The 25,706-nt window shown below is 40.4% G+C and overlaps 1 protein-coding gene across 2 annotated transcripts in view; it reads right to left on the reverse strand.

Annotated features, from left to right (window-relative positions):
- Positions 1-25,706, reverse strand: part of LOC125451670 (intermembrane lipid transfer protein VPS13B-like) — a 907,633-nt gene that overhangs the window by 323,020 nt on the left and 558,907 nt on the right. For both annotated transcript variants that reach the window (XM_048529130.2, XM_048529131.1), the window contains exon 25: positions 10,989-11,192. In XM_048529130.2, the coding sequence (XP_048385087.1) occupies positions 10,989-11,192 (204 nt within the window). The remainder of the gene's footprint in view (positions 1-10,988; positions 11,193-25,706) is intronic.

Genomic DNA, 25,706 nt, shown 5'->3' on the forward strand with positions numbered 1-25,706 from the left:
ATTTAGATGAACACAGGAAATACTACAGCAGACAAAGCTATGGAAAATGTGGTTAGCGTAGATATGTACTTGACAAGCAGCATGGGTACAATGGGCTGAAGGGCCTTCCTCTATACTGAAAAGGTCCAGAATCTAATAAAGAAACTGCTAAGAGGAGAACAGTGAATGGAATTTGACAGAGGTCTGTGTGACATGGCTGTGGCGATATCTGTGGTACAATCAGAAGAGAAATCTGATGAGACTGATCTCAATGTCAACAGTATACCGCTCCATTGTTTAAATTTTTTTTAAATCAACCTCTTCAGATGTATTATGACTCATCTTCTGGAGCAGATTAGATGTGACCCTGGGCCTTCCAGTTTAAATCTAGTGCTACTACCTGTGAACCAAAAGAACACTCAACTCCATCTTTTATGCTTTTGACAAGCGAAGCAGGGAGTTTCTTGTTAGGACAATTAAGGAGGATTATGGCTTGTTAAATGAACGTCATTCAGCTTCCTAGCTGACCAAATATGCCAAACAACTTAGACACCAAGAAAGTATGCCAGGGAAATCAGAACAAGTACCTAGTTAATACAGTAAACCACTTGTTCAGAGGTCCCTCACATTGGGCAGTGGTCCACAAAATCTCAAGGCACGCTTCACAAGCACATACATTGGCATGTGATAACAGCCAGCATCTAAGAACCCTCTAAGTACATCTCCACTAACAGAACATCGCTGTACTTCAATTCTGCACCATCAAATATTACTGTGATGCTGTTGTATGCACATGCAGCCCATGGACTGGACTGGGCTACAATGCCAGACTCTTCCCTTGCTGTCATGGTGCAGTTATATAATTCCTCCTCAAATGATCCAGAGACCCAGGTAATGCTCCAGGTACCTGAGTTTGAATCCCACCACAACAGACAAATGAATTTCAATTCATAGAACATAGAACATTACAGCACAGTACAGGCCCTTCGGCCTTCGATGTTGTGCCGACCTGTCATACTGATCTCAAGCCCATCTGACCTACACTATTCCATGTACGTCCATATGCTTGTCCAATGATGACTTAAATGTACTTAAAGTTGGCGAATCTACAACCGTTGCAGGCAAAGCGTTCCATTCCCTTACTACTCTCTGAGTAAAGAAACTACCTTTGACATCTGTCCTTTATCTTTCACCCCTCAATTTAAAGCTGTGCCCCCTCGTGCTCGCCATCACCATCCTAAGAAAAAGGCTCTCCCTATCTACCCTATCTAACCCTCTGATTATTTTATATATGTTTCAATTAAGTCCCCTCTCAACCTTCTTCTCTCTAATGAAAACAGCCTCAAGTCCCTCAGCCTTTCCTCATAAGACCTTCCCTGCATACCAGGAAACATCCTAGTAAATCCCCTCTGCACCCTTTCCAAAGCTTCCACATCAACAGGAATCTGGACCTATAAGTCTAATGATGGCCATGAAACCACTGTCAGCATCAGAAAATCCCATCTTGTTCACTAATATCTTACAAGGAAAGAAATCTGTTGTCTGTAAGTGATCTGGCCTACAGGTGACTCTAGACACAACACAATGTGGTTGACGTTTACCAGCCCTCTGAAATAGCTCAATGAGCCACTCACTTGTATCAACTGCTAGAAAGTTTAAAAAAAATGAAACCTGATTGACACCTGGCATTTACTAAGGCACCGGAAATGAAAACTGGAAACACAGCACTGCTGACCTTACAAAGTTCTTCTGACCAACATCAGGGACAGAGGCTGCCCCACAGACTAGACAAGCAACAGCCTGACATAGTCATACTCTTGGAATCTTACTTTACACACAATGGTTCAGTTATGGCATTGAGACAGAAGATCGGCCTTTTGAATGATGGAGCAAGCTCAAAGGACCAAATAGTCTACTCCAGTTCCAAGGTTCAATGCTTCTCCGCCACCGTAACTGGTCTGTCCTCTCCTGTCCTACTGACAGAACAAACCCAGCAGAGGTGACAGCACAGAAAAACCAACCTCCATCTCAGTTGATGAATCAGTCTTTCTTTATATTGAACAAAATTTGGAGAAAGCACTGAGTGAGAGAAGGGTGCAGAACGTGGTCTGGATGGGAGCTTCAATGTCCAATACAAGGAACAGCTTCACAGCGACACTACTGATTGAGCTGGTTGTGTCTGAAAATGACATAGCTGACTGGCACAAGACTTGGGGCAGCTGGTAAGAAAAGCAACAAGACGGAAAAGCATACTTGACCTTATGGTCAATAATCCACCTGCTGAATATGCATCAGTGCATGATACAGTACCAAGAGTGACAATCGCACAATCCTTGTGGAGTTAAAGTCCTACCCTCACATTCAGAAGACACTCTACTGTGTTATGTGGCATTATCACCTTGGCATACAGAACAGATCTGATTCAAGAGATAGTAGGAACTGCAGCTGCTGGACAATCTGAGATAACAAAGTGTGGAGCTGGATGAACACAGCAGGCCAAGCAGCATCAGAGGAGCAAGAAATCTGATGTTTCGGGCCGACACCCTTCTTCAGGAATGGCGGAGGGGAAGGGGGTTCTGAAATAAATAGGGAGAGAGGGGGAGGGGGATAGAAGATGGATAAAGGAAAAGATAGGTGGAGAGGAGACAGACAGGTCAAAGATGCGGGGATGGTACCAGCAACGGTGAGTGTAGGTGGGGAGTTAGAGAGGGGAGTCCAGGAAGGACGGACAGGTCAAGGGGGTGGGATGAGGTCAGTAGATAGGAGATGGAGGTGAGGCCTGAGGTGGGAGGAGGGGTTAGGTGGGAGGAAGGACAGGTTAGGAAGGCGGGGACAAGCTGGGCGGGTTTTGGGATGCAGTTGGGGGAGGGGGAGATTTTGAAGCTTGAGAAGTCCACATTGACACAATTGAGCTGCAGGGCACCCAAGCAAAATATGAGTTGCTGTCCCTGCGACCTTCGGGTGGCATCATTGTGGCACTGCAGGAGGCCCATGATGGGCATGTCATCTAAAGAATGGGAGGGGGAGTGGAAATGGTTCGCGACTGGGAGGTGCAGTTGTTTATTGCGAACCGAGCGGAGGTGTTCCGCTTGGCTTCCCCAATGTAGAGGTGACCACAACAGGAACAGTGGGTACAGTATAACATAGTAGCAGATATGCAGATGAACATCTGCTTGATGTGAGAAGTCTTCTAGAAGCCTGGGAAGGGGGATGAGGGGGTTGGGGGTTGTAGGGGCAGATGTAGCACTTCCTGTGGTTGCAGGGAAATGTGCCAGGTGTGGTGAAACTGGAGGGGAGTGTGGAACAGACAAGGGAGTGGCCCCTCCGGAATGCAGATAAGGGTGGTGAGGGAAAAATGTCTTTGGTGGTGGGGTATACTGCAACCGCTGTTCAAGTTGTGGCCTCCTCTATATCGGGGAAACAAAGCGGAGGCTTCGGGACCGCTTTGTGGAACATCTACGCTCGGTTCGCACTAAACAACTGCACCTCTCAGTTACAAACCATTTCAAGCCTCACTCCTATTCCTCAGACGATATGTCCATCCTGGGCCTTCTGCAGTGCCACAACGATGCTACCAAAAGATGAAAGAACAGCGCCTCATATTTCGCTTGGGAACCCTGCAGCCCAATGGTATCAATGTGGACTTCACAAGCTTCAAAATCTCCCCTCCCCTAAATGCAATCGAAAACCAGCCCAGCTTGTCCCTGCTTCCCTAACCTGTCCTTCCTCCCACCAATCCCCTCATCCCACCTCAAGCCCCACTCCCATCTCCTCCCTACTAACCTCAACCCGCCCCCTTGACCTGCCAGTCCTTCCTGGACTGAACTATCCCCTCCCTAACTCCCCACCTGCACTCACCGGTACTGACTCCATCCCCGACTCTTTGACCTGTCCGTCTCCTCTCCACCCATCTTCTCCTTCATCCATCTTATATCTGCCTCCCCCTCTCCATATTTATTTCAGAATGCCCTTCCCCTCCCCCATTTCTAAAGAAGGGTCTCGGCCCGAAACATCAGATTTCTTGCTTCTCTGATGCTGCTTGGCCTGCTGTGTTCATCCGGCTCTACACCTTATTATCTCAGATCTCATTCAAGACTGAGCCATCGACAGCATCACATTCCAACACAATCTGCAACTTCATGGTCCAGCATAACCCCACCCTACCATTATCATCAACCATGGAATCAACCTTAGTTCAATTTCGAATGCAGTAGGGCATGCAAGGAGCAACACCAGGCACACCTAAAAATGAGGTGTCAACTTGGTGAAGCTACGCAATAGGGCTACTTGTGTACAAGCAGCAAAAACAGCAACTGCTAGACAGAGCTAAACGATTCCATAAACATCAGGTCAAATCTATGCCCAGCAGCCCTGCCACATCCAGTTGTGAAATGTGGTGGACAATTAAATAACTCACAGGAGGACAGAATTCCACTAATATCTCCATCTTTAATAAACGGGGAGCACAGCACATGGAACCAGCCAAAAAGCATCAGAGAAAGGTCTGTGGAAGTCCGGAGCAATTAGCCCCTTAACAGTAATGGGATAAATTAATGTTTGGTAAATTAATATAATGAATCATTTGTCAATACAGTACAAGGTCACAGGTATTAATCAAACTAGTAATTCTCACTATTAGTGTGTATTCAAAATTTTTTTTATTTAATCATTTCACTATTCAGGAGATAGTAGTAGGTAATTTAATCAGACTAGTAATCCAGAGTCTAGAACCTCTAGGAGCACGTCAAAATCTGACAATGGAACTGCTGGAATTCAAATACAATGTGCAGAAAATTTAAAAAATCAGATTTCAAAAGTCACTCCCAGTAACGGTGCCCATGAAATAGTCATTAGTTGTGGTGAAGGCCTATCTTATTTACTTGTACACTTCTTTAAAGAGATTTGAGGGAACGTTTGATGCCTTCTTGAACTGCTGACATCTTTGTAAATATTCATGATGCAGCTCAAAAATGAGTTCAAGGATTTTGATCCAGTGACTGTGAAAAGATGCCAATATATTTCCAAATCAGGATGGTACATAACTGAGTGGGGAAGCTGCCGGTGGTGACATTCCCATGCATTGCTGCCCTTGTCCTACTGTATGCCAGAAGTTGTGGGTTTGGATGGTGCAATCCAAGGAATCTTGATGAGTTATTACAGTGCATCTTTCAGATGGTGACCTCATGCTGCCAATGCCTCAGTGGTAAATGATTACGGTGTGAGATGTGCCAGAGGGCATTCTTGAGCACTGTTGAAGCTACAATCATCCAGCTAAGTAGGGAGCTTTCCATCATACTCCTGACCTGTGCCTTGTAGATGGTGGTCAGGCTTTGGAGAATCACGAGATGCAATGCTGAAAATTCTCCAGTTTCTGACCTGCTGTTGCGGTTGCAATATTTATATGCCTCATCCAGTTCAGTTTCTGGTCAATGGTAACCTCCAAGATGTTGACGGTGGGGGTTGTTATGGGACTATGGCTAGCCTCTTCTTTTATTGAGGTGATGATTGCCTGCATGAGCCTTACTTTCCACTTATCAATCCAAGCATAGATATCGTCTAGGACTTACTGCATGTTGACAGGCCAACTTCAGTATCTAGGGAGTCACAAATGGTACTGAACATTGTGCAAACATCAGAGAAACCCTCCTGACCCTACAGAGGAGAGATATTCATTTATGAGGCAACTGAACATGGTTCGGTTTTGGACACTACCCTGAGAAAACACTATTGTGATCTCCTGGATGTGGAGCTGCTGGTGTTGGGCTGGTGTGGACAGGGTATGAAGTCACACAACACTAGGTTATAGACCTTTGTCTGTCCAACTGTCTTTCTCTCTCTTTGGGATCTATCCTATCGTTTACTCCCTACCTCACCCACCTCCCTATTTTCTGCATACAAACTGACATTTTCCCAGCCACCATCAGTTCTGAGGAAGGGTCACCAGATCTAAAACATCAACTCTGTTTTCTCCTTCACAGATGCTGCCAGACCTGCTGGGCTTTTCCAGCAACTTTGTTTTTGTATTAAGTTATAGTCCAACAGGTTTATTTGAAATCACAAGCTTATCATAGCGCTGTTTCTCCGTCAGGTGAAGTCATCTGATGAAGAAGCAGCATTCTGAAAGATTGTGATTTCAAATAAACCTGTTGGAATATAACTTGGTGTTGTGTGGCTTCTGATCATGGGGCAGAGATGAATGACCTCCAACAACCCAACCATTTTTAGTTGTACTAGATCTGATTCCCACTAGCACAGGGTTTTCCTCGACTTCTAATTGCTTCACACCAAGCTACCTGAAGAGATATTAGGACAGGTGGCCAAAAACCTGGTCAAGGAGTAAGTTTTAAAGGGAGTCCTAAAGGAGGAGAGAGAGTAGAGGATTTTTTAAAAAAAACTATATTTGGTAGTTACAATGTATACCATATGACTGCTGTCATCGATTTTCTTCATTCAAACTTTCCAACAGCAAATAATTTCTCAAAAACAGAACCACTGCAATATTATTATGTAAAAATGAACATATGGTAAAGCTTAAAATGCTTGCCCAGGTTTTAGTCCCAATTTCCTTTTCAGCTTCTCCGATATCCTCATTGTATTGGAGTTGCTCTTGGTTGCCAGCACAGCAACCAAAACACAAGGACAATTGGCTATTCCGGCACATTGTACATTCACACAAGATAACATTCCTTTTATGAAACAAAGCATAACTTGATAAAACAAGTGTCATTTTGCAAAATAGGTTGTTGTCCGCAAGATAAAAGGCTCTGAGTGCAGGCTGTATTCTAAGTTTGAGTATATTTTAGGTCAATGATTAAGAGTAACATCGAAACTGTGTTGTATTGATGGTGGCAAAGCTCCACGTGATGTAAATAAAATGAATGACACTATTTAAAGATGAGGAAAAATGGTCTTTGTCAACATTCAACCGCTACTGGAAGCAAATTGACTTGTCGTTCATTCATTAGCTGTTTACTATGATTGAGTGCCTACAATGGTATCACAGAATTTCAGAAATCAGACTTAGCACGAATGAAGGAAATGGGTGTGTGCCTTCAAGTGAGGATGGGAATAAACTTCTAAGTGATGCCATTCCATGTTCTTACTGCGTTTGCCCTTAATGCCAGTAGAGGTTTAGGAGTAAGAAGTGGCTGTAGAGCCAATACAAACAGAAACAGCTGGAGAAACTCAGCAGATCTGGCAGCCTCTGCTGAGAGAAAAAAAAACAGCCAATGTCTCAAGTCCGATGAGTTCGTTGGAATCCATTAACTTCAGTTTTACTAGGGCTCCTATTTGGTTGAATACTCTCATGATGTTTCATGAGAGCATGACAGAGGAGTAACTGCAGTGCTGGTACTGTGACCCAAAGGTCATGAGTTCAAGCTGCACCATGGCTAAATTGATTCAATGATTATTAAAGGTCCTGAATTGTTTTAAAATAAAATATAATTTATCTCTGTTTTTCAGAGAAGGAAGCCTCCCTGTCTAAGCCTACAAGTGACTCCAGTCTCATTAACATGTAGATCCTTCTTAATGTGTTAAATGTCAAAACTTGCTGCTTAGTTGTAAAATTGCTAAAATGATTTTCCACTTGCACTGACAAAGCAACAGCATGACAATGTGCTTATTTGATTTTGAAATGCTCATCCACATTTTCAAATCCCCTCAGAGTCTCACTTCTTCCCAGTTCCATAAGGTTTTTCAGCCCTGTAGCCCAATAATATGCCAAAACTCCAATGATTCTGACCTCTTGTACATTCCCTAATTTTTTTACCCAACCATTGGCAGCAGCGACATCAACAACTGACGCTCTAAATTTTGGAAATTGCTCATTGAATCAGTAACTTTGCAATTCCTCTGTCCACTTTGAGGGTCTAACTCTTTGGCCAAGTTATAGTCATCTTGTCCTAAAAAACTCTATTTGGCTTTTTGTCAAATTTACATGCCTCCGGGCTTTCCTATTACATTAAATATGTAACAAATCGCGAAGCTGCCCTTGTTTTTAAATGGCTCTTTAAACCAAACAGGAATAATTAAGTGATAATGGGAACTGCAGATGCCGGAGAATCCAAGATAACAAAGTGTGAAGCTGGATGAACACAGCAGGCCAAGTAGCATCTCAGGAGCACAAAAGCAGACGTTTCGGGCCTAGACCCTTCATCAGAGAGGGGGATGAGGACAGGGTTCTGGAATAAATAGGGAGAGAGGGGGAGGTGGACCGAAGATGGAGAGTAAAGAGGATAGGTGGAGAGGAGAGTATAGGTGGGGAGGTAGGGAGGGGATAGGTCAGTCCAGGGAAGACGGACAGGTCAAGGAGGCGGGATGAGGTAGTAGGTAGGAAATGGAGGTGCGGATTAAGGTGGGAGGAAGGGATGGGTGAGAAGAAGAACAGGTTAGTGAAGCGGAGACAGGCTGGGCTGGTTGTGTGATGCAGTGGGGGGAGAGGACGAACTGGGCTGGTTTTGGGATGCGGTGGGACAAGGGGAGATTTTGAAGCTGGTGAAGTCCACATTGATACCATTGGGCTGCAGGGTTCCCAAGCGGAATATGAGTTGCTGTTCCTGCAACCTTCGGGTGGCATCATTGTGGCACTGCAGGAGGCCCATGATGGGCATGTTGTCTGAGGAATAGGAGGGGGAGTTAAAATGGTTCGCGACTGGGAGGTGCAGTTGTTTATTGCGAACTGAGCGGAGGTGTTCTGCAAAGCGGTCCCCAAGCCTCCGCTTGGTTTCCCCAATGTAGAGAAAGCCACACCGGGTACAATGGATACAGTATACCACACTGGCAGATGTGCAGGTGAACATCTGCTTAATACGGAAGGTCATCTTGGGGCCTGGGATGGGGGTGAGGGAGGAGGTTTTTCATCCTGCCTCCTTGACCTGTCTGTCTTCCCTGGACTGACCTATCCCCTCCCTACCTCCCCACCTATACTCTCTTCTCCACCTATCTTCTTTTCTCTCCATCTTCGGTCCGCCTCCCCTTCTCTCCCTATCCCCCTCTCTGATGAAGGGTCTAGGCCCGAAACGTCAGCTTTTGAGCTCCTGAGATACTGCTTAGCCTGCTGTGTTCATCCAGGGATAATTAAGTGTATATTTCAGGTTCATTTATCAGCTTACTGAAATGTTGCATTCGTACACCTGTGGCATTCTGACTTTATTGCCAGAACATAAATGCAAGTTAAACAGTGAATGCTCATCCCTCAAAGGACAACTTTTATCAATTTTGAAAGACCTTATAAAATCTTTTGTTAGTGCTTTGCTGTTCTGAGTGATACATAATGCAAGAACCTGTACAAATTTAATCCCAAAATGAATTAATGTGAGGATAGATTCAATCTTCTGCATGAGAATCTCAGTCTTAGTGATTCGAAGATGCTTTTAATTTTATGAATGATATCCAAAACCAGACATTTATTTCTCTAAGTTTTGTACTTTGTTTTCTCTCTCTCTCCAAACTTCAAAGAAAGTCAAGAATGTTGCAGAATCTTACCCACTTTTTCCCACACCTCAGTCTGCCAAATTATATACAAACATTCAGTATATCATCAACTGTGCGAGGTTTAATGAATTTAACAAAATGGGGAGTTTATTTTCCTTCAAACAAAAACCGTCTTCATTCATCAAAAGGCACAAACACATAAGGTCTGTACCCCTTGTTCTGCCCAGAGGTATAGAGATGATCATTTTTTCGGCACTCTGATACTTCCCCTTAGTAAAACATTCTTGCATTCTTGTTCAATCACTTGGTCTCCCCATGGACCAAACAGTTCAACTACTTCTCTCACTTGAGTAAACAGATAGAATGGGCTGTCACAGTTTGCACAACATAATATTTCTAAGCTCAGGGGTGGTATAAATGATTAAACACTCCCTGTGTGCCACAACTCACATCACTGCTTTGCCATTTACATCATAATTCAGGAAGCTAAATAGAGTCTGCCTCTGCACTTGAGGTGTGAAAGGTCATCAGCATGAAAAAAAATACTCTCAGCAGCAATCAGTACTACATTCAAATACAAAGCTCTAAATACAACTAAGCTTATTTTAAACTGGACTGAATGTTCATTTTATTTCACGACAGAACAAAAACAATTGTCAAAACACAAAATAATATTTTCAAGCTTATGGTCTAGTGGCATGTCTAGGTTCAGAAAATAGAAAGACGTAATTCACAGTGCATTCAGCAATTTATAACACCGTCTTAAGATGCACATTAGCAACATAATGATTAGGCCATAAAATTGAGTTCAGATAGGAGTACAGTTCTCCTGAAAACTTTTCCAACACAAATTTTTAAATACTGCCTGACTTAAGGTCATATACTGCCAGTCAAAACCAGATAGGTGCTTTTCAAAGTTTTAAAAATCCGAGCAGGTGATGTATACATGAAGTATGTGCAAACTGAAGGAGATGCATAATATCAAGCAAATATCCATGCATTGCTTTAGCAGGAAACACGTTTGATTTTAAGTGTTATATAAACCCTCCTTTTGCTTTGATTCTGTGACCAAACATGACTCAAAACCTCCGATGGTCCTGCAAAAAACTGCAAAAAAGCCTTTACATCATTCCAACCTAATGAGACAATACTTGTGACCACTGACTATTCCTTGTAATCACTGAAGAGTTCAGATCTCTGGTCTCATGGTTAATGCCACCATTTACTTTCTACTGTGCTCACAGTCGGGAAATTTCTAACTTTAGTTGGGCCAAAAAACTGGTAGCAGCAGATTGGCTGACTAAGGTGGATCCTTTTGCATTGAGGTCATTCAGTCAGGGGATGTAACATGTGCTCAACCTGTCAGTGACAGTTTCACATTGCTGCTGAAGTTGAAATGTTTGCTCCAGATTTTCACCACAAACCACCATGAATAAGATCCTACCCACAACTATTCAACTGAGCCTTTCATTATAATCACAGTCAAAGTGCCAGAAAAGGAATAGGAAATGCTTATCTACCAAGTCAAAGGAAAAAGTACAGCTTTTTTTGGTTGATAAGGAGTATACACATACCTCCGTAGTGGTTCCAATATCAGCAGAAGGACTACACGTGCTGGCATCTGGTGGTGCTGTACTGACGCTACTTCTTATTGGTGACCCTGGCATTGGTGCTAAGATTGATTCAGGATGGGTAGAAGACTGCCGCAGTATGCCTTTCTTCTGAATTTTGTCCCAGGCACTGTTCATGCTGTGTGCCAGCTCATACAATAACTGGACCTGGTAAAAGAAAACAGGATGAGTTTCAGGAAAGTTTCAAGGCATTTGTGATGCTTTTGCAGAGGCATTTTTTTTATTCCTTCACAGAATCGGGGCGTAGCTAAATAGGCCAGCATTTATTGACCACTTCTAACTGTCCAGAGGGCAGTTAAGAGTCAACCGCATTGCTGTGGGTCTAGAGTCACATGCAAGCCAGACCATGTAAGGATGGCAGTTTCCTTACCTAAAGGACTGAGTGATCCAGGTTTTTTTTCCCCCCAATGATTGGAAATGGACTCATAGTCATCATTAGACTCCTAATTCCAGACTTTTTGTATTCATTTCAAATTACACCAACTTCCACGGTGGGATTCAAATCCAGGTCTCCAGAACATTACCTGGGTCTCTGGATTAACAGTCCAGCGTCAATACATCATTGCCTCCCCACAGTCTGCTCAACTTTTAATGTTTGCTACTCCCATTCTCAGTAACAATATTTTCTCTCTCAAAATCCCCTATTCCTCTTGGGAGGGCTGAGATTTTCTCACCCTCAATTCTAAATCCAATGTTACTAGGCTTTATTCACCTCTGCTAAAAGCACCTAGCACTTCAAGGTCTCCTAAAAGAAACAAAAATTACTCACCTTTTTCCTTTTCTCAAACAACAACTGTCATCTTAATCTCCTGATCATGGCCTAATCCTCTCACCTCCAACAAGAAGTTCAGTGACTTCTTTATCACTAAGACTTAACACACTTGTTCATCCTCTTGTTTATAGCACCAACGGAACATTGGTTGCAATTTAATTAGACAAAATCAATTGGTGATAAATTTAATCCTAGAATCGATAAGACATGGGAAGAAAAGGCCATTTGCCCTATCAGTACTGCCCATCATTCTATGAAATCACGACTAAACTGCTAAACCATGCTTTCCTCACCGATTAAGCATCTACCTCAGTCTTGACTACACTGAATTACATTTCCTCTACAGCCATCTTTGGTAAAGATTTGACAGATTCACTAGCTTTTGAGAGAAGAAAATCCTTGTCATCAGTCTTAAATGGGTGACCCCTTATTCTTAAAATTATACCTTCTGCTCCTCGGTTCTCCAACCAAAGGGAAGCAACATCTTCGCCTCCACCTTGCCAAATCTTCTAAGAATCCTGTGTCAATATTGCCATATCTCATCCTTCTAAACTGTAATGTGTGCGGGTGAAACCCATTCAACCTCTATTAGATGGTCCCTCCATATCAGGATCAACATACTGAGCGTTCTCTGGGCAGCCTCTAATGCCAGTATATCATATCTTAGATACAGAGTACTGCCCACAGTACTCTAGAAGTGGTACACCTAGTGCCCTTGTACAGTTTTAGCAAGACTCCCCTATTTTTGGATTCCCATTTCTTTTGGGAACCCAGTACTGCTCCCTGTGCTACTCTACTAGATATATCTTTCCACGTGCCAGACGAAGGCTGAGTTTGAGAAGGTGTAGTCTTTGTGATGATCTCAGTTCATACAAGAAGCAAATCAGAACTGCTGGCATTACTCTGCAATATAAACCAGGAATCCAGCCAACTGAGCTAATCAAACCCCATGAGCTACCTTTTGACACTATGTTTCTTATAAGGACTGTTTACTTTCAGTTCCATAACACAACACGTCTCCATGAAAGTGCAGTCCCTTTTCAGCTGAAACACTCAGCCAGGTCTTTGTCACTTAAAAGTTTGACTTATAAGTTCCATTTGCAACAAACCTTTCCCTGAATAAACATACAGAATGCAAGAGTATTTTGCCTTTATCCAAAGGCTTTCGCTAATATTCCTCTATAACTTCGCAGGTATGATGGAAGTGGCAAGGTTAATGGCCAATTACACCATTTCCAGGGCTTCCCTGATCCGTCATCAAAGTCACATTGAGAAATCAGAAGAATCAATATGAAACTTCTAGCCTGTGTTTGTGCAAGATTTCTCGGTTTAGGTTGGCCTCTCCTGCCATGCCTACTGGAGGATAGTCCTTAGAATCCCTACAGTGTGGAAACAGGTCATTCAGTCCAAGTCCACACTTACTCTCCAAGAGCATCCCACCCAGACTCACCCCTCTACCCTGTCCCTGCATGGCCAATCCACCAAACCTACACATCTTTGGACGTGTGGGATGAAACCAGAGCACTTGGAAGAAATCCATGCAAACATGCAGAGAATGTGCAAACTCCCTCAGACAGTTGTCCAAGGCTGAAAATGAACCCGGGTCCCTGGTATTGTGAGGCAGTAGTGCTAACCACAATGCCACCATGCCAATCCAGATGATGTCCAATCCTGCCAGTGGAGGAAATAATCAAAACCAATATTATTGCATTGTATGCACTGAATTTGCTGAACTAGAATCATTCACATTATTAGTAATGAAATACATAAACAAGTCTTGGCGTCTGAATGATGTCTAAATCGTAAGGAGAGTTACAAAGAGATCTACTCAGTGCAATGAAACTAAGACTTCAATAATCCACTTGTGACAGAGTTAAGGTACAAACCTAAACTAAAAACGGAACCAGTTTAAGGAGTTACTCATAACATTTCTAACACATCAGCAGAAAGCAAATGTTATTATTGAATGCTTTTGCAAAGACAAGTAAACCACAAATTTGTGAAAAACTTGACCAATAATCACTGTTTGTTGAAGAAAATTACAAACAATGATACCAAAGGCAGTAAATTTTGGTGAATCACTTGAAACTGCCATCTCTTGATAATCAAAGAACGAGATGTTGTGCTGCAATCCAAGAACAGTTGTTTCTCGCTTTCAGATAATTTAACAAAGATGGCCTTTTGTGACTAAAACCATCTTCAGACAGTGTTCAGTCAGACTGAAAAAAAAACATGTACTCTTGCTTTCTATGTATGTTACAATTAGAAATTGAGTTGAAACTTATTCTGCAACCTGTACAGGTGTTTAATAAACTAGAATAGCATGCAATAAACGCTAAGTGGAATGTCATTTCACTTAAGGAAAACCAGACAACATAGGGCCCCTCATATCAATGCCAGCTTATTGCAAGAATATTCAAAGAGACCCACATATTCTCTCATTCCCCACTGCCCTGCAAACATCTCCTTTTCAAGCATTTTCTCAAGTTTTTTTTGAAAGTTACTCCTGAAACGGTTTCAAGTACATTTTTAGGCAGTGTAGTAAAGGTTATAAGATATGCATTTGAAGTGCCTTAACATATACGACTACAAACCAAGAGATGGAAAGTATGACTGGGTTAGATCTGACTGGTAAAAGCACAATAGACTAAACGGTCACCTTCTGGGCCAAGAACTGACAATGAAAACACCGTGCATGAAAAATATTTCCTTAAGTTACCTCTGTTCATTTATTAATCACTTTAAATCTGTCCTCCGGCTACAACTCGCTGCCATTTAGTGCATCAATACTATTTATTATTTTGAACACCTTTATTAAATCTCCACTTAAAGTTCACTGCTCTAAAGAGAAAGAATCCCAACTTCTCTAATCCCTCCACAATCTGGAATTCTTCAACCCAGTACGATACACAGAATTAACTCAGAAGCACTGCTCTATCAAGTTCCATACAAATGAGTAACCGAAAAGGGTCATTTTACTCAACAGATCAGACTGCCACTAAAAATGAACATTTAACTATGTTTTAAGGCAATTGTGCTTTTACAGAAATAATTTAGAATCACACGTTGTTAGGTGCACAGTAAAAGGCCAACTAGTCAATAAATTCTATGCTAATATTTCCTCTGCTGAGGCACCTTGCTAAACCAACTCTTCTGTTCAGTTTCCATTTATATTGCTTAATACTGTTACTTCTTCGAAGAAAAGGAATTCTAAATTGTGGAAGGATAAATGAGCTGCACTCAAAATGCACACAGCTGCGTTCCATACCAAACATTTTCATTTAAAAATAAAATCCCCCCAGCTTTTGAAAATGTTCAGCCTCGAGGGAGATCAACGCTGTGAAATTTCCTTCTCATGTGGGTTACACAGATGCAGAAAGTCATGTTGTTACTCCAGTTCTGAGGGTTAGCTAAACTCTGTTTTAGGAATTTCCAAACAATCTTGCATGGTTTATAAATAGAAAGTTATTAAAAGATATGGCTGGAACTGCTGATCTCGAAAACCACTGGGCCTTTCATTATCTCAATTCTTCCAAAACAAATCAAAACTCATCTCTTCAACGATGCCTTCAATTATTGTCTATTCTTTCCAATGTGCTCCTATCTTTTGCAACAGGGGGACAGTGGCTCAGTGGTTAGCACTGCAGCCTCACAGCGCCAGGGACCCAGGTTCAATTCCACCCTCGGGTGACTGTCTGTGTGGAGTTTGCACATTCTCCCCATTTCTGCGTGGGTTTCCTCCGGGTGCTCCGGTTTCCTCCCACAGTCCAAAGATGTGCAGGCTAGGTGGATTGGCTATGCTAAATTGCCCGTAGCAATTTAGGGGTGTGTGGGTTATAGGGGTATGGGTCTGGGGGGGATGCTTCAAGGGGCAGTGTGGGCTTGTTGTACCGAAGGGCCTGTTTCCACACTGTAGGGAATCTAATCTAATCTAAAAACACCGATATGTTACTGTACAAATAATGCAGTGACCTGGGCTGAAGCTTCAAAAACTTTAACCGGGGAGGTGGAAGAATTGACATTTAGTTACTGCTGAAAAATTAGGCACACCTTCAAAGGGTATTCACAGCATGTCACAAAGCATGTCACAATTCAAATGAGCAGCAACTTATACAGCATAGAAAAGGGGTGGCAACTTAAGTTTTATTGGTTGAAGTGGTGCAATAGAGAAAGCACCAGGAAGTCACTGTCTCTCACATTTCTGTTTAATTATAAAAGGTGCAATGCCTGGACAAGTATTTTTTTTCCACTGCTAACTTGTGAATATATGCCAGTTCTAGCAAGTGTAAGTGAGTCATTACATAACCTTAATTTGGTTGTTGGTATAATTCTTAACACATTCAGGATTGTTTAGTAGAGTCAGTCCAATTGGAGAATCAAATCTAACATTAGATATTACATTCCAAGCTCTGTAAGCACAATTGGGTGAAAACAGTGAATACCCTGCCTATTGAGGACTGCTGAATGGACGTGCTGCTTAATAAGATATGCTTGGATGTATGGCCCAAATATCCAATATCACCCTAGTACTGAAATGCATATACCACATTATTTATCCATGGGAGGCAGAATGTCTTTTTGGCTCAACGGCAGCATCCGGTAAATGGAGAATGCTGAGGCTGTTGACTTGATCGCTAAGCTGGCTTGTTTTCATTCAGATGTTTCATCACCACGCTAGGTGACATCATCAGTGAGGCCTTCAATGAAGCAATGTTGTTCTCCGCTGCTTGGAATTTATATTGTCCAGTCCGTTATGGCTAGTGTCATTTCCGGTTTTGATCTGTATGGATCTGTATATGGGGTCCAATGCTATATGTTTGTTGATTGCATTATGGGTTGAGAACCATGCCTCTAGGAATTCCCATGCACGTCTATGTTTGGCTTGGGTTACTATAATTGTACAACCCGAGATATAAATCTTTGCCAAAACCTTAAATGGAGAATATACTACTTGTGTTACAACAGCATCACAACATTGTTGAGTGGCTAGCTTCACATGTTGTTTATATGTTTGAGATATCTTGCCTTTTGAAATAATTTGATGTTGAATGGGCATTTGGCAGATCTGAAAGTTTGCATGATACAAAGCATGAAATAATCTTGAAGGATAGCTCTATTGTCACTCAACTCAGCATCAGCTTAAATGATGATCAATTTGCTAAGTACCAGTAGGCTGTAGAAATCCCAACGTGTATATTAACTTGTGAAGGAAATGTGTCATCCTTATGCAGTCAGGCCTTTCTCCTATTATTCGTTCATGGGTTGCAGACATTGGCCATGAGGCCAACATTTATTACTCACCCCTACAACTGCTTTCTTAAAGACCTGCAGTTGTTATAGTGTAGGGACAGACACTGTGCTATTCGGAAAGGAGCTGCAAGATTTTGACCTAGTGATAGTGAAGGAACGGCAAAATATTTCCAAGTCGGTATCATGTGTAGCTTGGAGTGGAGCTTGCAGGCAGTGGTGCTTCCATGAGACAGCTGCTGTTGATCTTCTAGATGGTAGACAGAGTTATGAAGGAGGCATGATGAGTCAAAGCATTGCATCTACTGGATGGTACACAGTTATGTCACTGTTAGACGGTAGTAAAGGGAATGAATTTTGAAGTACCAATCAAGCAGGCTGCTGTGTCCTGGAATATGTCGAGCCTCTTGAGCTTTGCTGGAGCTGCACTCATCCAGGCATTTGGTGGTTATTCCACCATACCTCTAACTTGTGCCTTGTAGATGATGGAGTCTTTGGGGAGACAGGAGGCAAGTTGCCCATGCAGAATTCCTAGTCTCTGACTTGCTGTTGTGGCCGCAACATTTATATTGCCAGTCCAGTCACTTCACCTGACAAAGGAACAGTGCTTTGAAAGCTTGTGATTTCAAATAAACCTGTTGGACTGTAACCCAGTGTTGTGTGACTTCTGACTCAGCCTGGAACAGTTTATTGTAACCCTGCTGCATATTGATGGTGGAAATTTCAAGGATGAGAATGTCACTGAGTCTCATGCAGTGATAGCTAGATTTTCTCTTGCTGGAGATATTCATTGCCTTGCAAATGTTGGAATGACTATATGACTCCAGACTGACAGCAATGTGCTTGATTTTTAATTGCCCTCTGAAATAGTCCAGCAAGGCAGACACTTGTATCAAACTCCTACAGAGGAAAAAGAAATCTTCTAATGGGTAATAAATACTGGTCTTGCCTTCAACACTCAGATCCTAGAGCAAATAATATAATTTCATCCCCAATCTCTCCTTGTATAGTTAAGTGAAAAACATCCATATCAAAGATGCAGTACAAATTATTCAATGTTAAATTTAACATTAGACAACATAATGAAATCACAGATTGTTTTGGATGATTCACTCAAACTTCATAAAGCATTTTTACACATGCTTATACACAATACACACTGTTTTCTGCTTCATTATGTCTTCAAATAAACAATCTTCCATTCTTAATGTCAGTAGAGGTTTTGGGTAACAGTAAAACTAGGGTTTTTTCCCAGCTGTAATTGAATTGCTAATTTACTTGCAGGTTTGCTGAAAGGAATGTTGCATCTGGCAAAGCTGATTTCAATAGAAGATCTATCAGTGACGAAGAATAAGATCTTCAGTCATTCAAGATGATTGTAATGAAAAGTGCTTAATTTGTTTTTCAATTCAACAATAATACTACATTCTCAAAATACAACGGCCACATTACAAGTGGAACAAATCTGCTGCTATTTAAAAAGATTCCAGTGCAAACCACTTCAAAATAAATAGCACTGGCTAAATTATTGCAGGCATCATCTTACAAATTTAAAAATGTTTTTTTCACAAACTCACTCCCTCAAACACTATTCTTTTTGAGCACTGTTCTTGAAATGTACAAATTCTCTGACTATGTTTGTTTATGCCACTTTCATACCATTATAGAAAGGACTTTCATGCAAAAAGACATACATGGCAGAAGAACTGTAACGCCTAAAATATACTGCACAACACACACACTCTCATCACACTGGTGAAATTATTCAAGATTCTGTGCGAATTTTATTGTGCCATCTTTCAAGGACAAATGACCACTCAAACAGAAGCTAAACACTACAGGTGCTGGAAATCTGAAATAAAAACAAAATATGCTAAAGAAACTCAGCAGGTCATCAGCATCTGAGAAGAGAAATTCAATGTTCCAAGTTTGATATGACAAGTTATTAACAATCACTAATTGGTGTGGCTTGCAGCCATATATTTATAGCTGAAGGACTGGAATTTTGAGTACTATTAAACTTTAAGATTCATATTTAAATCAGATGAAATTTCAAGTGGTTACATTTTTGAAGGATTTTGCTAATCAAAGCCAAATTTAAATTTTGTACATCCAGCTGTATTTCATCATCGAACGAGAGAGAAACATGGAGGTAGGATTTTCACTGGCCTAACGATTGCAATGAGAGATGAAAGGCCTTAAACGCAATCAATGTCGATCCTCTGGAGGGTCTTCCTGCAGGTCTAAAGTTTCTACTAGCCTAGGGCCTCTCGATTTCTGTCACTTTTTACTCTATTCCCAAGGCGCTTCCATTTTGAGGATTTTCATACAGTACTTTCACTCCTTGAATTCTCCCAGTGGGAATGCAGGGCGGCTGACAGATGTAAGGGAGGTAAATTAGTAGATTATTAAATTAATTCAATTTCCAAAAGATTGTGCCAGAGTGCACAAAATGGTCCCCACACCTGGAAATGACTTTCACCAGAAGATTTCAGCCACTAAGAGCTGTTGAAAAGGATAATGACTGGCAACATGTAAGTAAAAGTTGAAATAATGATATTAAGATTAAGTGGGTTACAGTGTCGTTTGCTGAAAGATAGATGCAGCTGATAGTATAACAGATAGCAAAGTAATGATATATATATTAAATGAGTGTGATTCATCCATTTTCACTGAAGACAAAATAATAGAGATCAAAACAAAATAAAAGGTTAAATACTTTTTTGATTTAAATAAAACTTTTTAAAAATTACAATGGAGAAAATAACAGGACTTAAGAAAGATCTATTTCAAGGATTATTAATTTTGGTCTCAGGATATTAAGACAACGAGAAGTACCAGTCATTATCTTTCAAAATTCTCTTGCTTTCAGCTGTTGGAATTTTGCTTCTGTCACTGCATTATTGGAAAAGTGGGAGGAGAGAAACCAGGAAACTCAGGCCTGTCAGTTATGGGGAATCTACTGGAATTTTCCAGTCAGGTAGAACGTCTCAGCATTTAAACAATGTTGGGATGATCAGACAGGGAATGGATGGTCTTGGTGAAGGTTCTGTGCTGATGACTTAGATCAAGCTGCAGTGTGTTAGCATATGACACCAAATTCAGATGGACGGTAAGTATTTTAGACAGGAGAAGCAAGTTTGCAAAGAGACATCGCCAATTAAAGCAGTGAGACAAAATCAGAACAGATAAGAGTTCAAAATGAACAGGTGCAAAGTGATATTCTTCAAACCTATGAGTGATCAATTGAAGGACTTACGAAATGGAAGAAAATTACATGCTGTAGAACAGCAAAAGAATTCGGAGTTAATTACACAAAATCTAAAAGATAAGCAAAAAATAATTAAAAATGGCAAAATGCCTTTGCCTCAAAATGGATTTGTGCAAAATTGATAGTTATTTTATAGAGTTGATCCATACCATATAAGACAACTTTGGTGTTACGAGCCAAAAACCAATTCAGGTCATTTAAACCTGACAGGAAGGGGAGACTTTCTATCCCCTGGACATTTCTGTCCCCTTGAGCATTTCTAACTCACTCCGTCAGCTAGTTTACACCATCATCGATTTATGCCTCTCCTCATGATCTACTCCAACTCCTCTGCCACCTTCAATGGGTGAAGTTTTAAACCAAGTTTAAAGTGCCTCGCTGTATAACAAAATCATGCATCAGAATGGTTTCTAAATGGGTCATTTGTCAAATTTCATCAGAATGTAAGAATCATGTATGATAGATAGTTTGAAATGACTACCGTACTCCTTAAATTGGAGCAGTATTCATGATTGAAATTACAACCTTTTACAATCTTGACTGCAAAATTCACTTTCATTCAGCTGTTTCATTTTCATGTTCAAAAACAGCAATGGTTTAAAGTAAGCCTTGTGTAGTCAAAAAACAGAAGTGAAAATTCGACAAAGTAATCTACATTATCTTGGCTTTAAGTACAACATTGCTGCTTACACAGGAACAAAAAATTAGATCATCAAAGAGTCTGGATTAGACCTTACTGATGTAATTAATATTTGAATCATTAACCAAGGAAACCATCAACTTAGAAATGTGATTGATTGAAGCACAAAACTTTACTGTTACATAATTCATTGAAATGCACTAGTTTAAAAAGTAATCTGCAATTAAGAAAAAAATAGGCTTCAGTTTAATAACTACGAAGCAAACAAGTTACTGCACGAGTGAATTAAACTTGCTTTAGCCATTCCTACTGCATCAACTCAGAAGTGGAAAAGAAGTACAACATGCAATCAGCCTTGTTTGAATATACTTATGTCCTTAGGCTAACATTTTTTTCAAAATTATTTCAAAGAAATGAGTGAAAAATGGGAAACACATCCTGTGTGGCATTGAGTGCAAGCATTATAAGCAACAGTAATGATCACAGTAAATCACTTACAACATACTGTATAACCATTAATGTTTGAGAAAATTTTAGTCAATAGTTTACTTGTTGTTGAACAATGAATTAGGAATACTTGCTCCATAAATACTTCCTAATAGTACAAATTACTAAATTTTATCACACACTATAATTTATTTAAACAAACTATCCATTTCTGTGGACCTTGCACAGGCTATGTTTAAAGCAATAAACTTACATGGATAACACAGTGTCGTGTGAAGTTTCAGGAAATGCCATTATATTGAAAAGCCTTTACTGGGAGTAGTTATTAACTGTTGTAGCCCTACAGAAGGAAACATATTTAACCACCCCATTAAGTTTCCCTTACATTAGAAAAACAAATTGAGGTCAATGTTGACTGCTTTCGTCTAGTGATAACAAGACATTAAGGCCTCAAAATGGGGTCAGTCTTCTTATTGTCCAGCCAACAGTGGCTATGCAGCATTTTGGAAAGATCCTGTCACTTGTCAAAGTACCTGCTTTTTTCAAATGGTAGGCTATTAGGAGAACAATATGACCTGAACATTTTTTTTAATTTTTCTTGGTGAAAAGATAGCAGAGTAGTGGTAATGATACAGGATTAGTAATCCAGAGGCACAGGCTAATGCTCTGGGGACCATAGTAGCTGGAAGAATTTAAATTCAATTAATTATCCAGTTTTTTAAAATACCTAGTTTCAGTAATAATGAAACTTTTGGCACTCTGAAACAATTATCATAAAAACTCTCGAAGGAAAGCAACTCCAGAGCCACTATGATGTGGTTGATTCTTCACTGATCATCAAAACGATGAGTTCAAGGACAATTAGGGATGGGCAATAAATACTGGCCTATCCAGTGATACCCATTGAAGGAAGAAACAAAAGTGAACAGTTCAAAAACACAATGCAGAAAGAGGCCTTTGGCAAACTGTCTCTACAGCTGCTCTCCATAAGAGCTATCCACTGAGTAGCATTCACCTAGCTCCTTCCTGTGACCTTGCACAGTATTCCATTTTTAAATAAAATTCAAATTTCCTCTTTAAATGTTTCAATTGAGACTGAGACCATCACACTCTCTGGCAGTGCATTCCAGACATTAACTGTTGGCTGAGTTACAGTTTATCTTCATGTAATTTTTGCTTCTTTTACCAATTTCTTTAAATCTGCCTGCTCTTGATCTTGATCCTTTCATGCATGGAAATGGTTTCTCCTTATTTACTCTGTCCAGACCTGCCTCTACCAAATCTTCTCTAGGCCTTTTCATCTCCAAGGAAACAACCTAACATTTCCTACCTGTCTTCATAACTTAAAATCCTCATCCCTGGAACCATTTTTGTGAAACTTTTCCATGTCTTCTCCAACGCCTTCATATCCATTCTGAAGTGTGGTGCTCAGAACTGGGCGCAATCCTCTGGTTGAAGCCAAACTAATCTCTTTGTTCCTGTAATCCAGCTCCTGCTAATAAAGTCTGTGATATAATTTATGCTTTATCAACTGCTCTCTCAGCCTGCCATACGATCTTCAATGCATTATCCACATTTCAAATTTTGGTACATCTGGTCCTGTGACCATTTTCCAATTGTGCACTTGATTTTATACTTTATTGTCCACTATAGCTGCCCTCAGAAAGGTGCTGTTATCTATTTTCATTTCAGAAGTAAGATGATGTAATGACTGGAATCAGTTGGATTTTATTGGCAATGAGATCCTTGATTGAGTTTGTTAACCTGGGTGAGTGAGGGTGACCTGGCTAACCAATACAAACAGTGGATGGCCTTCTTGTGGCACAGTGGTCACGTCGCTGTCCCTGGACCGGGAGGCTTGGGTTCAAGTTCCAAATGCTTCAGAGGTGTAAAAAACATTTCTGAACAGGTTTATTTGTAAAATAGTTAAATAAAAAGAAAATATATATAGGGCATTTAGATTCTCCTCAGCTGAGGGGACTGGCTCTGAGCTGGCTGGTATATTGTGCAAATATAAATAAAGGGTGACTTGGTGACAGCAGACCGACCTCTGTATAGTCATTTCAGGTGATTTGACTTTTAGGACATTTGGACAGATGCATAGCATCTCTTTACCCCTACCGAAAAAAGACACCGCCAAGACTCTGCTTTGTGGCCATAGAATGAAAGAGGAAAAGATGACACTAAGTTACACTTATTTAAAGCTGCAAATATTAGGAAAAATAGGCTTTTTTTTGCATATTCTGTTTGCTAAGATTAACAGTTGGAAGAGATGGCGAATCATTTTACAAACCAAAGTATTCCAATCCACTAAAAAGAAGCAAAGAATGAATACAATAAGTTATACCTAAATCAAATATTTTGTGGTGAACTGCAGCTTAAGCTTAGCAATTGCACAATTTTGTGAATGTAATTTGATAACTGTAATCATCTAAGCCCGGTTATTAATTATTTCAAATCCAACTATTAGTGAATATTTTAAAATAAGAAAACTACTTTTCTGTCCAGCCAAGCATTTAATTATTCAGGAAATGAACTCAACGCCCAATGCCATCATCCAAAATAGGAGTCAGTATGTGTCGCACATTGTTGTTCATGAAATCAGAGAAAAACATTAAGGGAAATTCCTAACATACTCCGCAATTGCCTGAATAATTCCAGATATCTCTTACACTACAAAACTGAATGAGCAAGGGACTACATTTTTTAACCATTTCATTGTGGAATATTAGAGTGTAAAAACTTCCTTAACATTAAGATAAGTTAAAAGCATGCACAAGTTCTGTTGATCCATAGAGCAAGAAAGATGTACGTTTATAACATGCCTTTCAAAACCCAAGGACATTGCAAAACACTCTACAGTCAAACTGAGCACAACAATCTGCCACAGATTGCTTTGTGATAATGACCAAATAATGTGTTTTTGTGATGTGGACTGAGAGGTAAATATTGACCAAAGCACTGAGGATAATTCAACGACTCTTTGAAATAATGTAATGGGCTGTTTTATTTCCACATCAGAGGGTAAATGGGGTTTCCATTTAACATTACGTGCTTGCAGTCACAATTCATTTATTTTATTTGAGCTACTAAATTCGAGAGTTCCACCACAAATGTGAAACTTCGTACATGCGTGTCATGTTTTGTCGACCCAGAGAAAGGGAGCACACCAAGCTGACTTCAAATAAATAGAAGATGTGGCATTCAGCATCGAATATTCAACACCAGATCAGATCAAGCTGTATTCTGCAATTAACAGAATGCTAACTCACATACTTAAGATGATCTTAAAATCAACAGAGTAGGAACTGTTTTTCATTAAGCAGTTCTACAACAGAACTTATTTTGCCTTGAGCATAATATGGTATAACAAGGTGCTTATTATATTGTACACAACATCCCAATGGAACACAAATATTATGTTGTCTAAGTATTTCTCAGTTAATGAAAACTTAATATTCCACTATTTGCAGTTCATTCCAATGTTGGCTCCAGGGACAAAGAAACATGAAGCTGATCTCAAAGGTTTAACTGTCAGTCATCGATAATTTTCAAGTAGCTATCTAGGTACAAGCTTGCTTTAGGACTGTTTCTTCAATTAAGGTTATTCATAAAGGATTCATACTTTAATAATTATGAAACATTAAAGCTAAAAGTGGAAAAAATGGAATGTTTCCTGCATGAAAACAAGGGATGGGTTGCTTGTGTCGAGAAATCTAACTCACAAAGACTCGGCAGAAGTATTGACACACTTTTCTTCATATACTTCCTTTTTTATTGTTAGACAGCTATTTAAGTTACTATCCTCACATCTCCTGGAGTTTAATGACTTCTCAGGTTACAGAGTGTTTCAAAACAAAATTGTGGGTCAGAAATGAGGAGAAACAGTATTAGAATCTATCACTGGTTCAAGTGATCTGTTACTTTGGTGAATTTTGTGAATGAAATACTTACTTTTGGAGAGCTCTTAAGTTCACACACAAGACAGCCCGGTGCAAAATAAAATGCCTTAAACTCTGTTCTGACAATGCCCTTGATTCCAGCATCAGAAAAGCACTACTCTAACATACAAGTGTGTTTTTATTATCTATTTTTTAAGCAATACTATTGTTGTATCACTGCGTTATTTCAAATTTGAATGGAAGATTCCAATCATCAGTTCTGGTTGAGCTGGAACACAATTTTGATGGATGTAAGGTCAGCGTGGAGTCCAGTAACTCGAACTAACAGAAGTTTACCTTTAGAAATTCGCACTATGTGCAATGAACTAATATAAGTATTGCT

The sequence above is a fragment of the Stegostoma tigrinum genome, chromosome 5 (assembly GCF_030684315.1).
Source record: "Stegostoma tigrinum isolate sSteTig4 chromosome 5, sSteTig4.hap1, whole genome shotgun sequence".
In the NCBI taxonomy this organism is placed as follows: domain Eukaryota; kingdom Metazoa; phylum Chordata; class Chondrichthyes; order Orectolobiformes; family Stegostomatidae; genus Stegostoma; species Stegostoma tigrinum.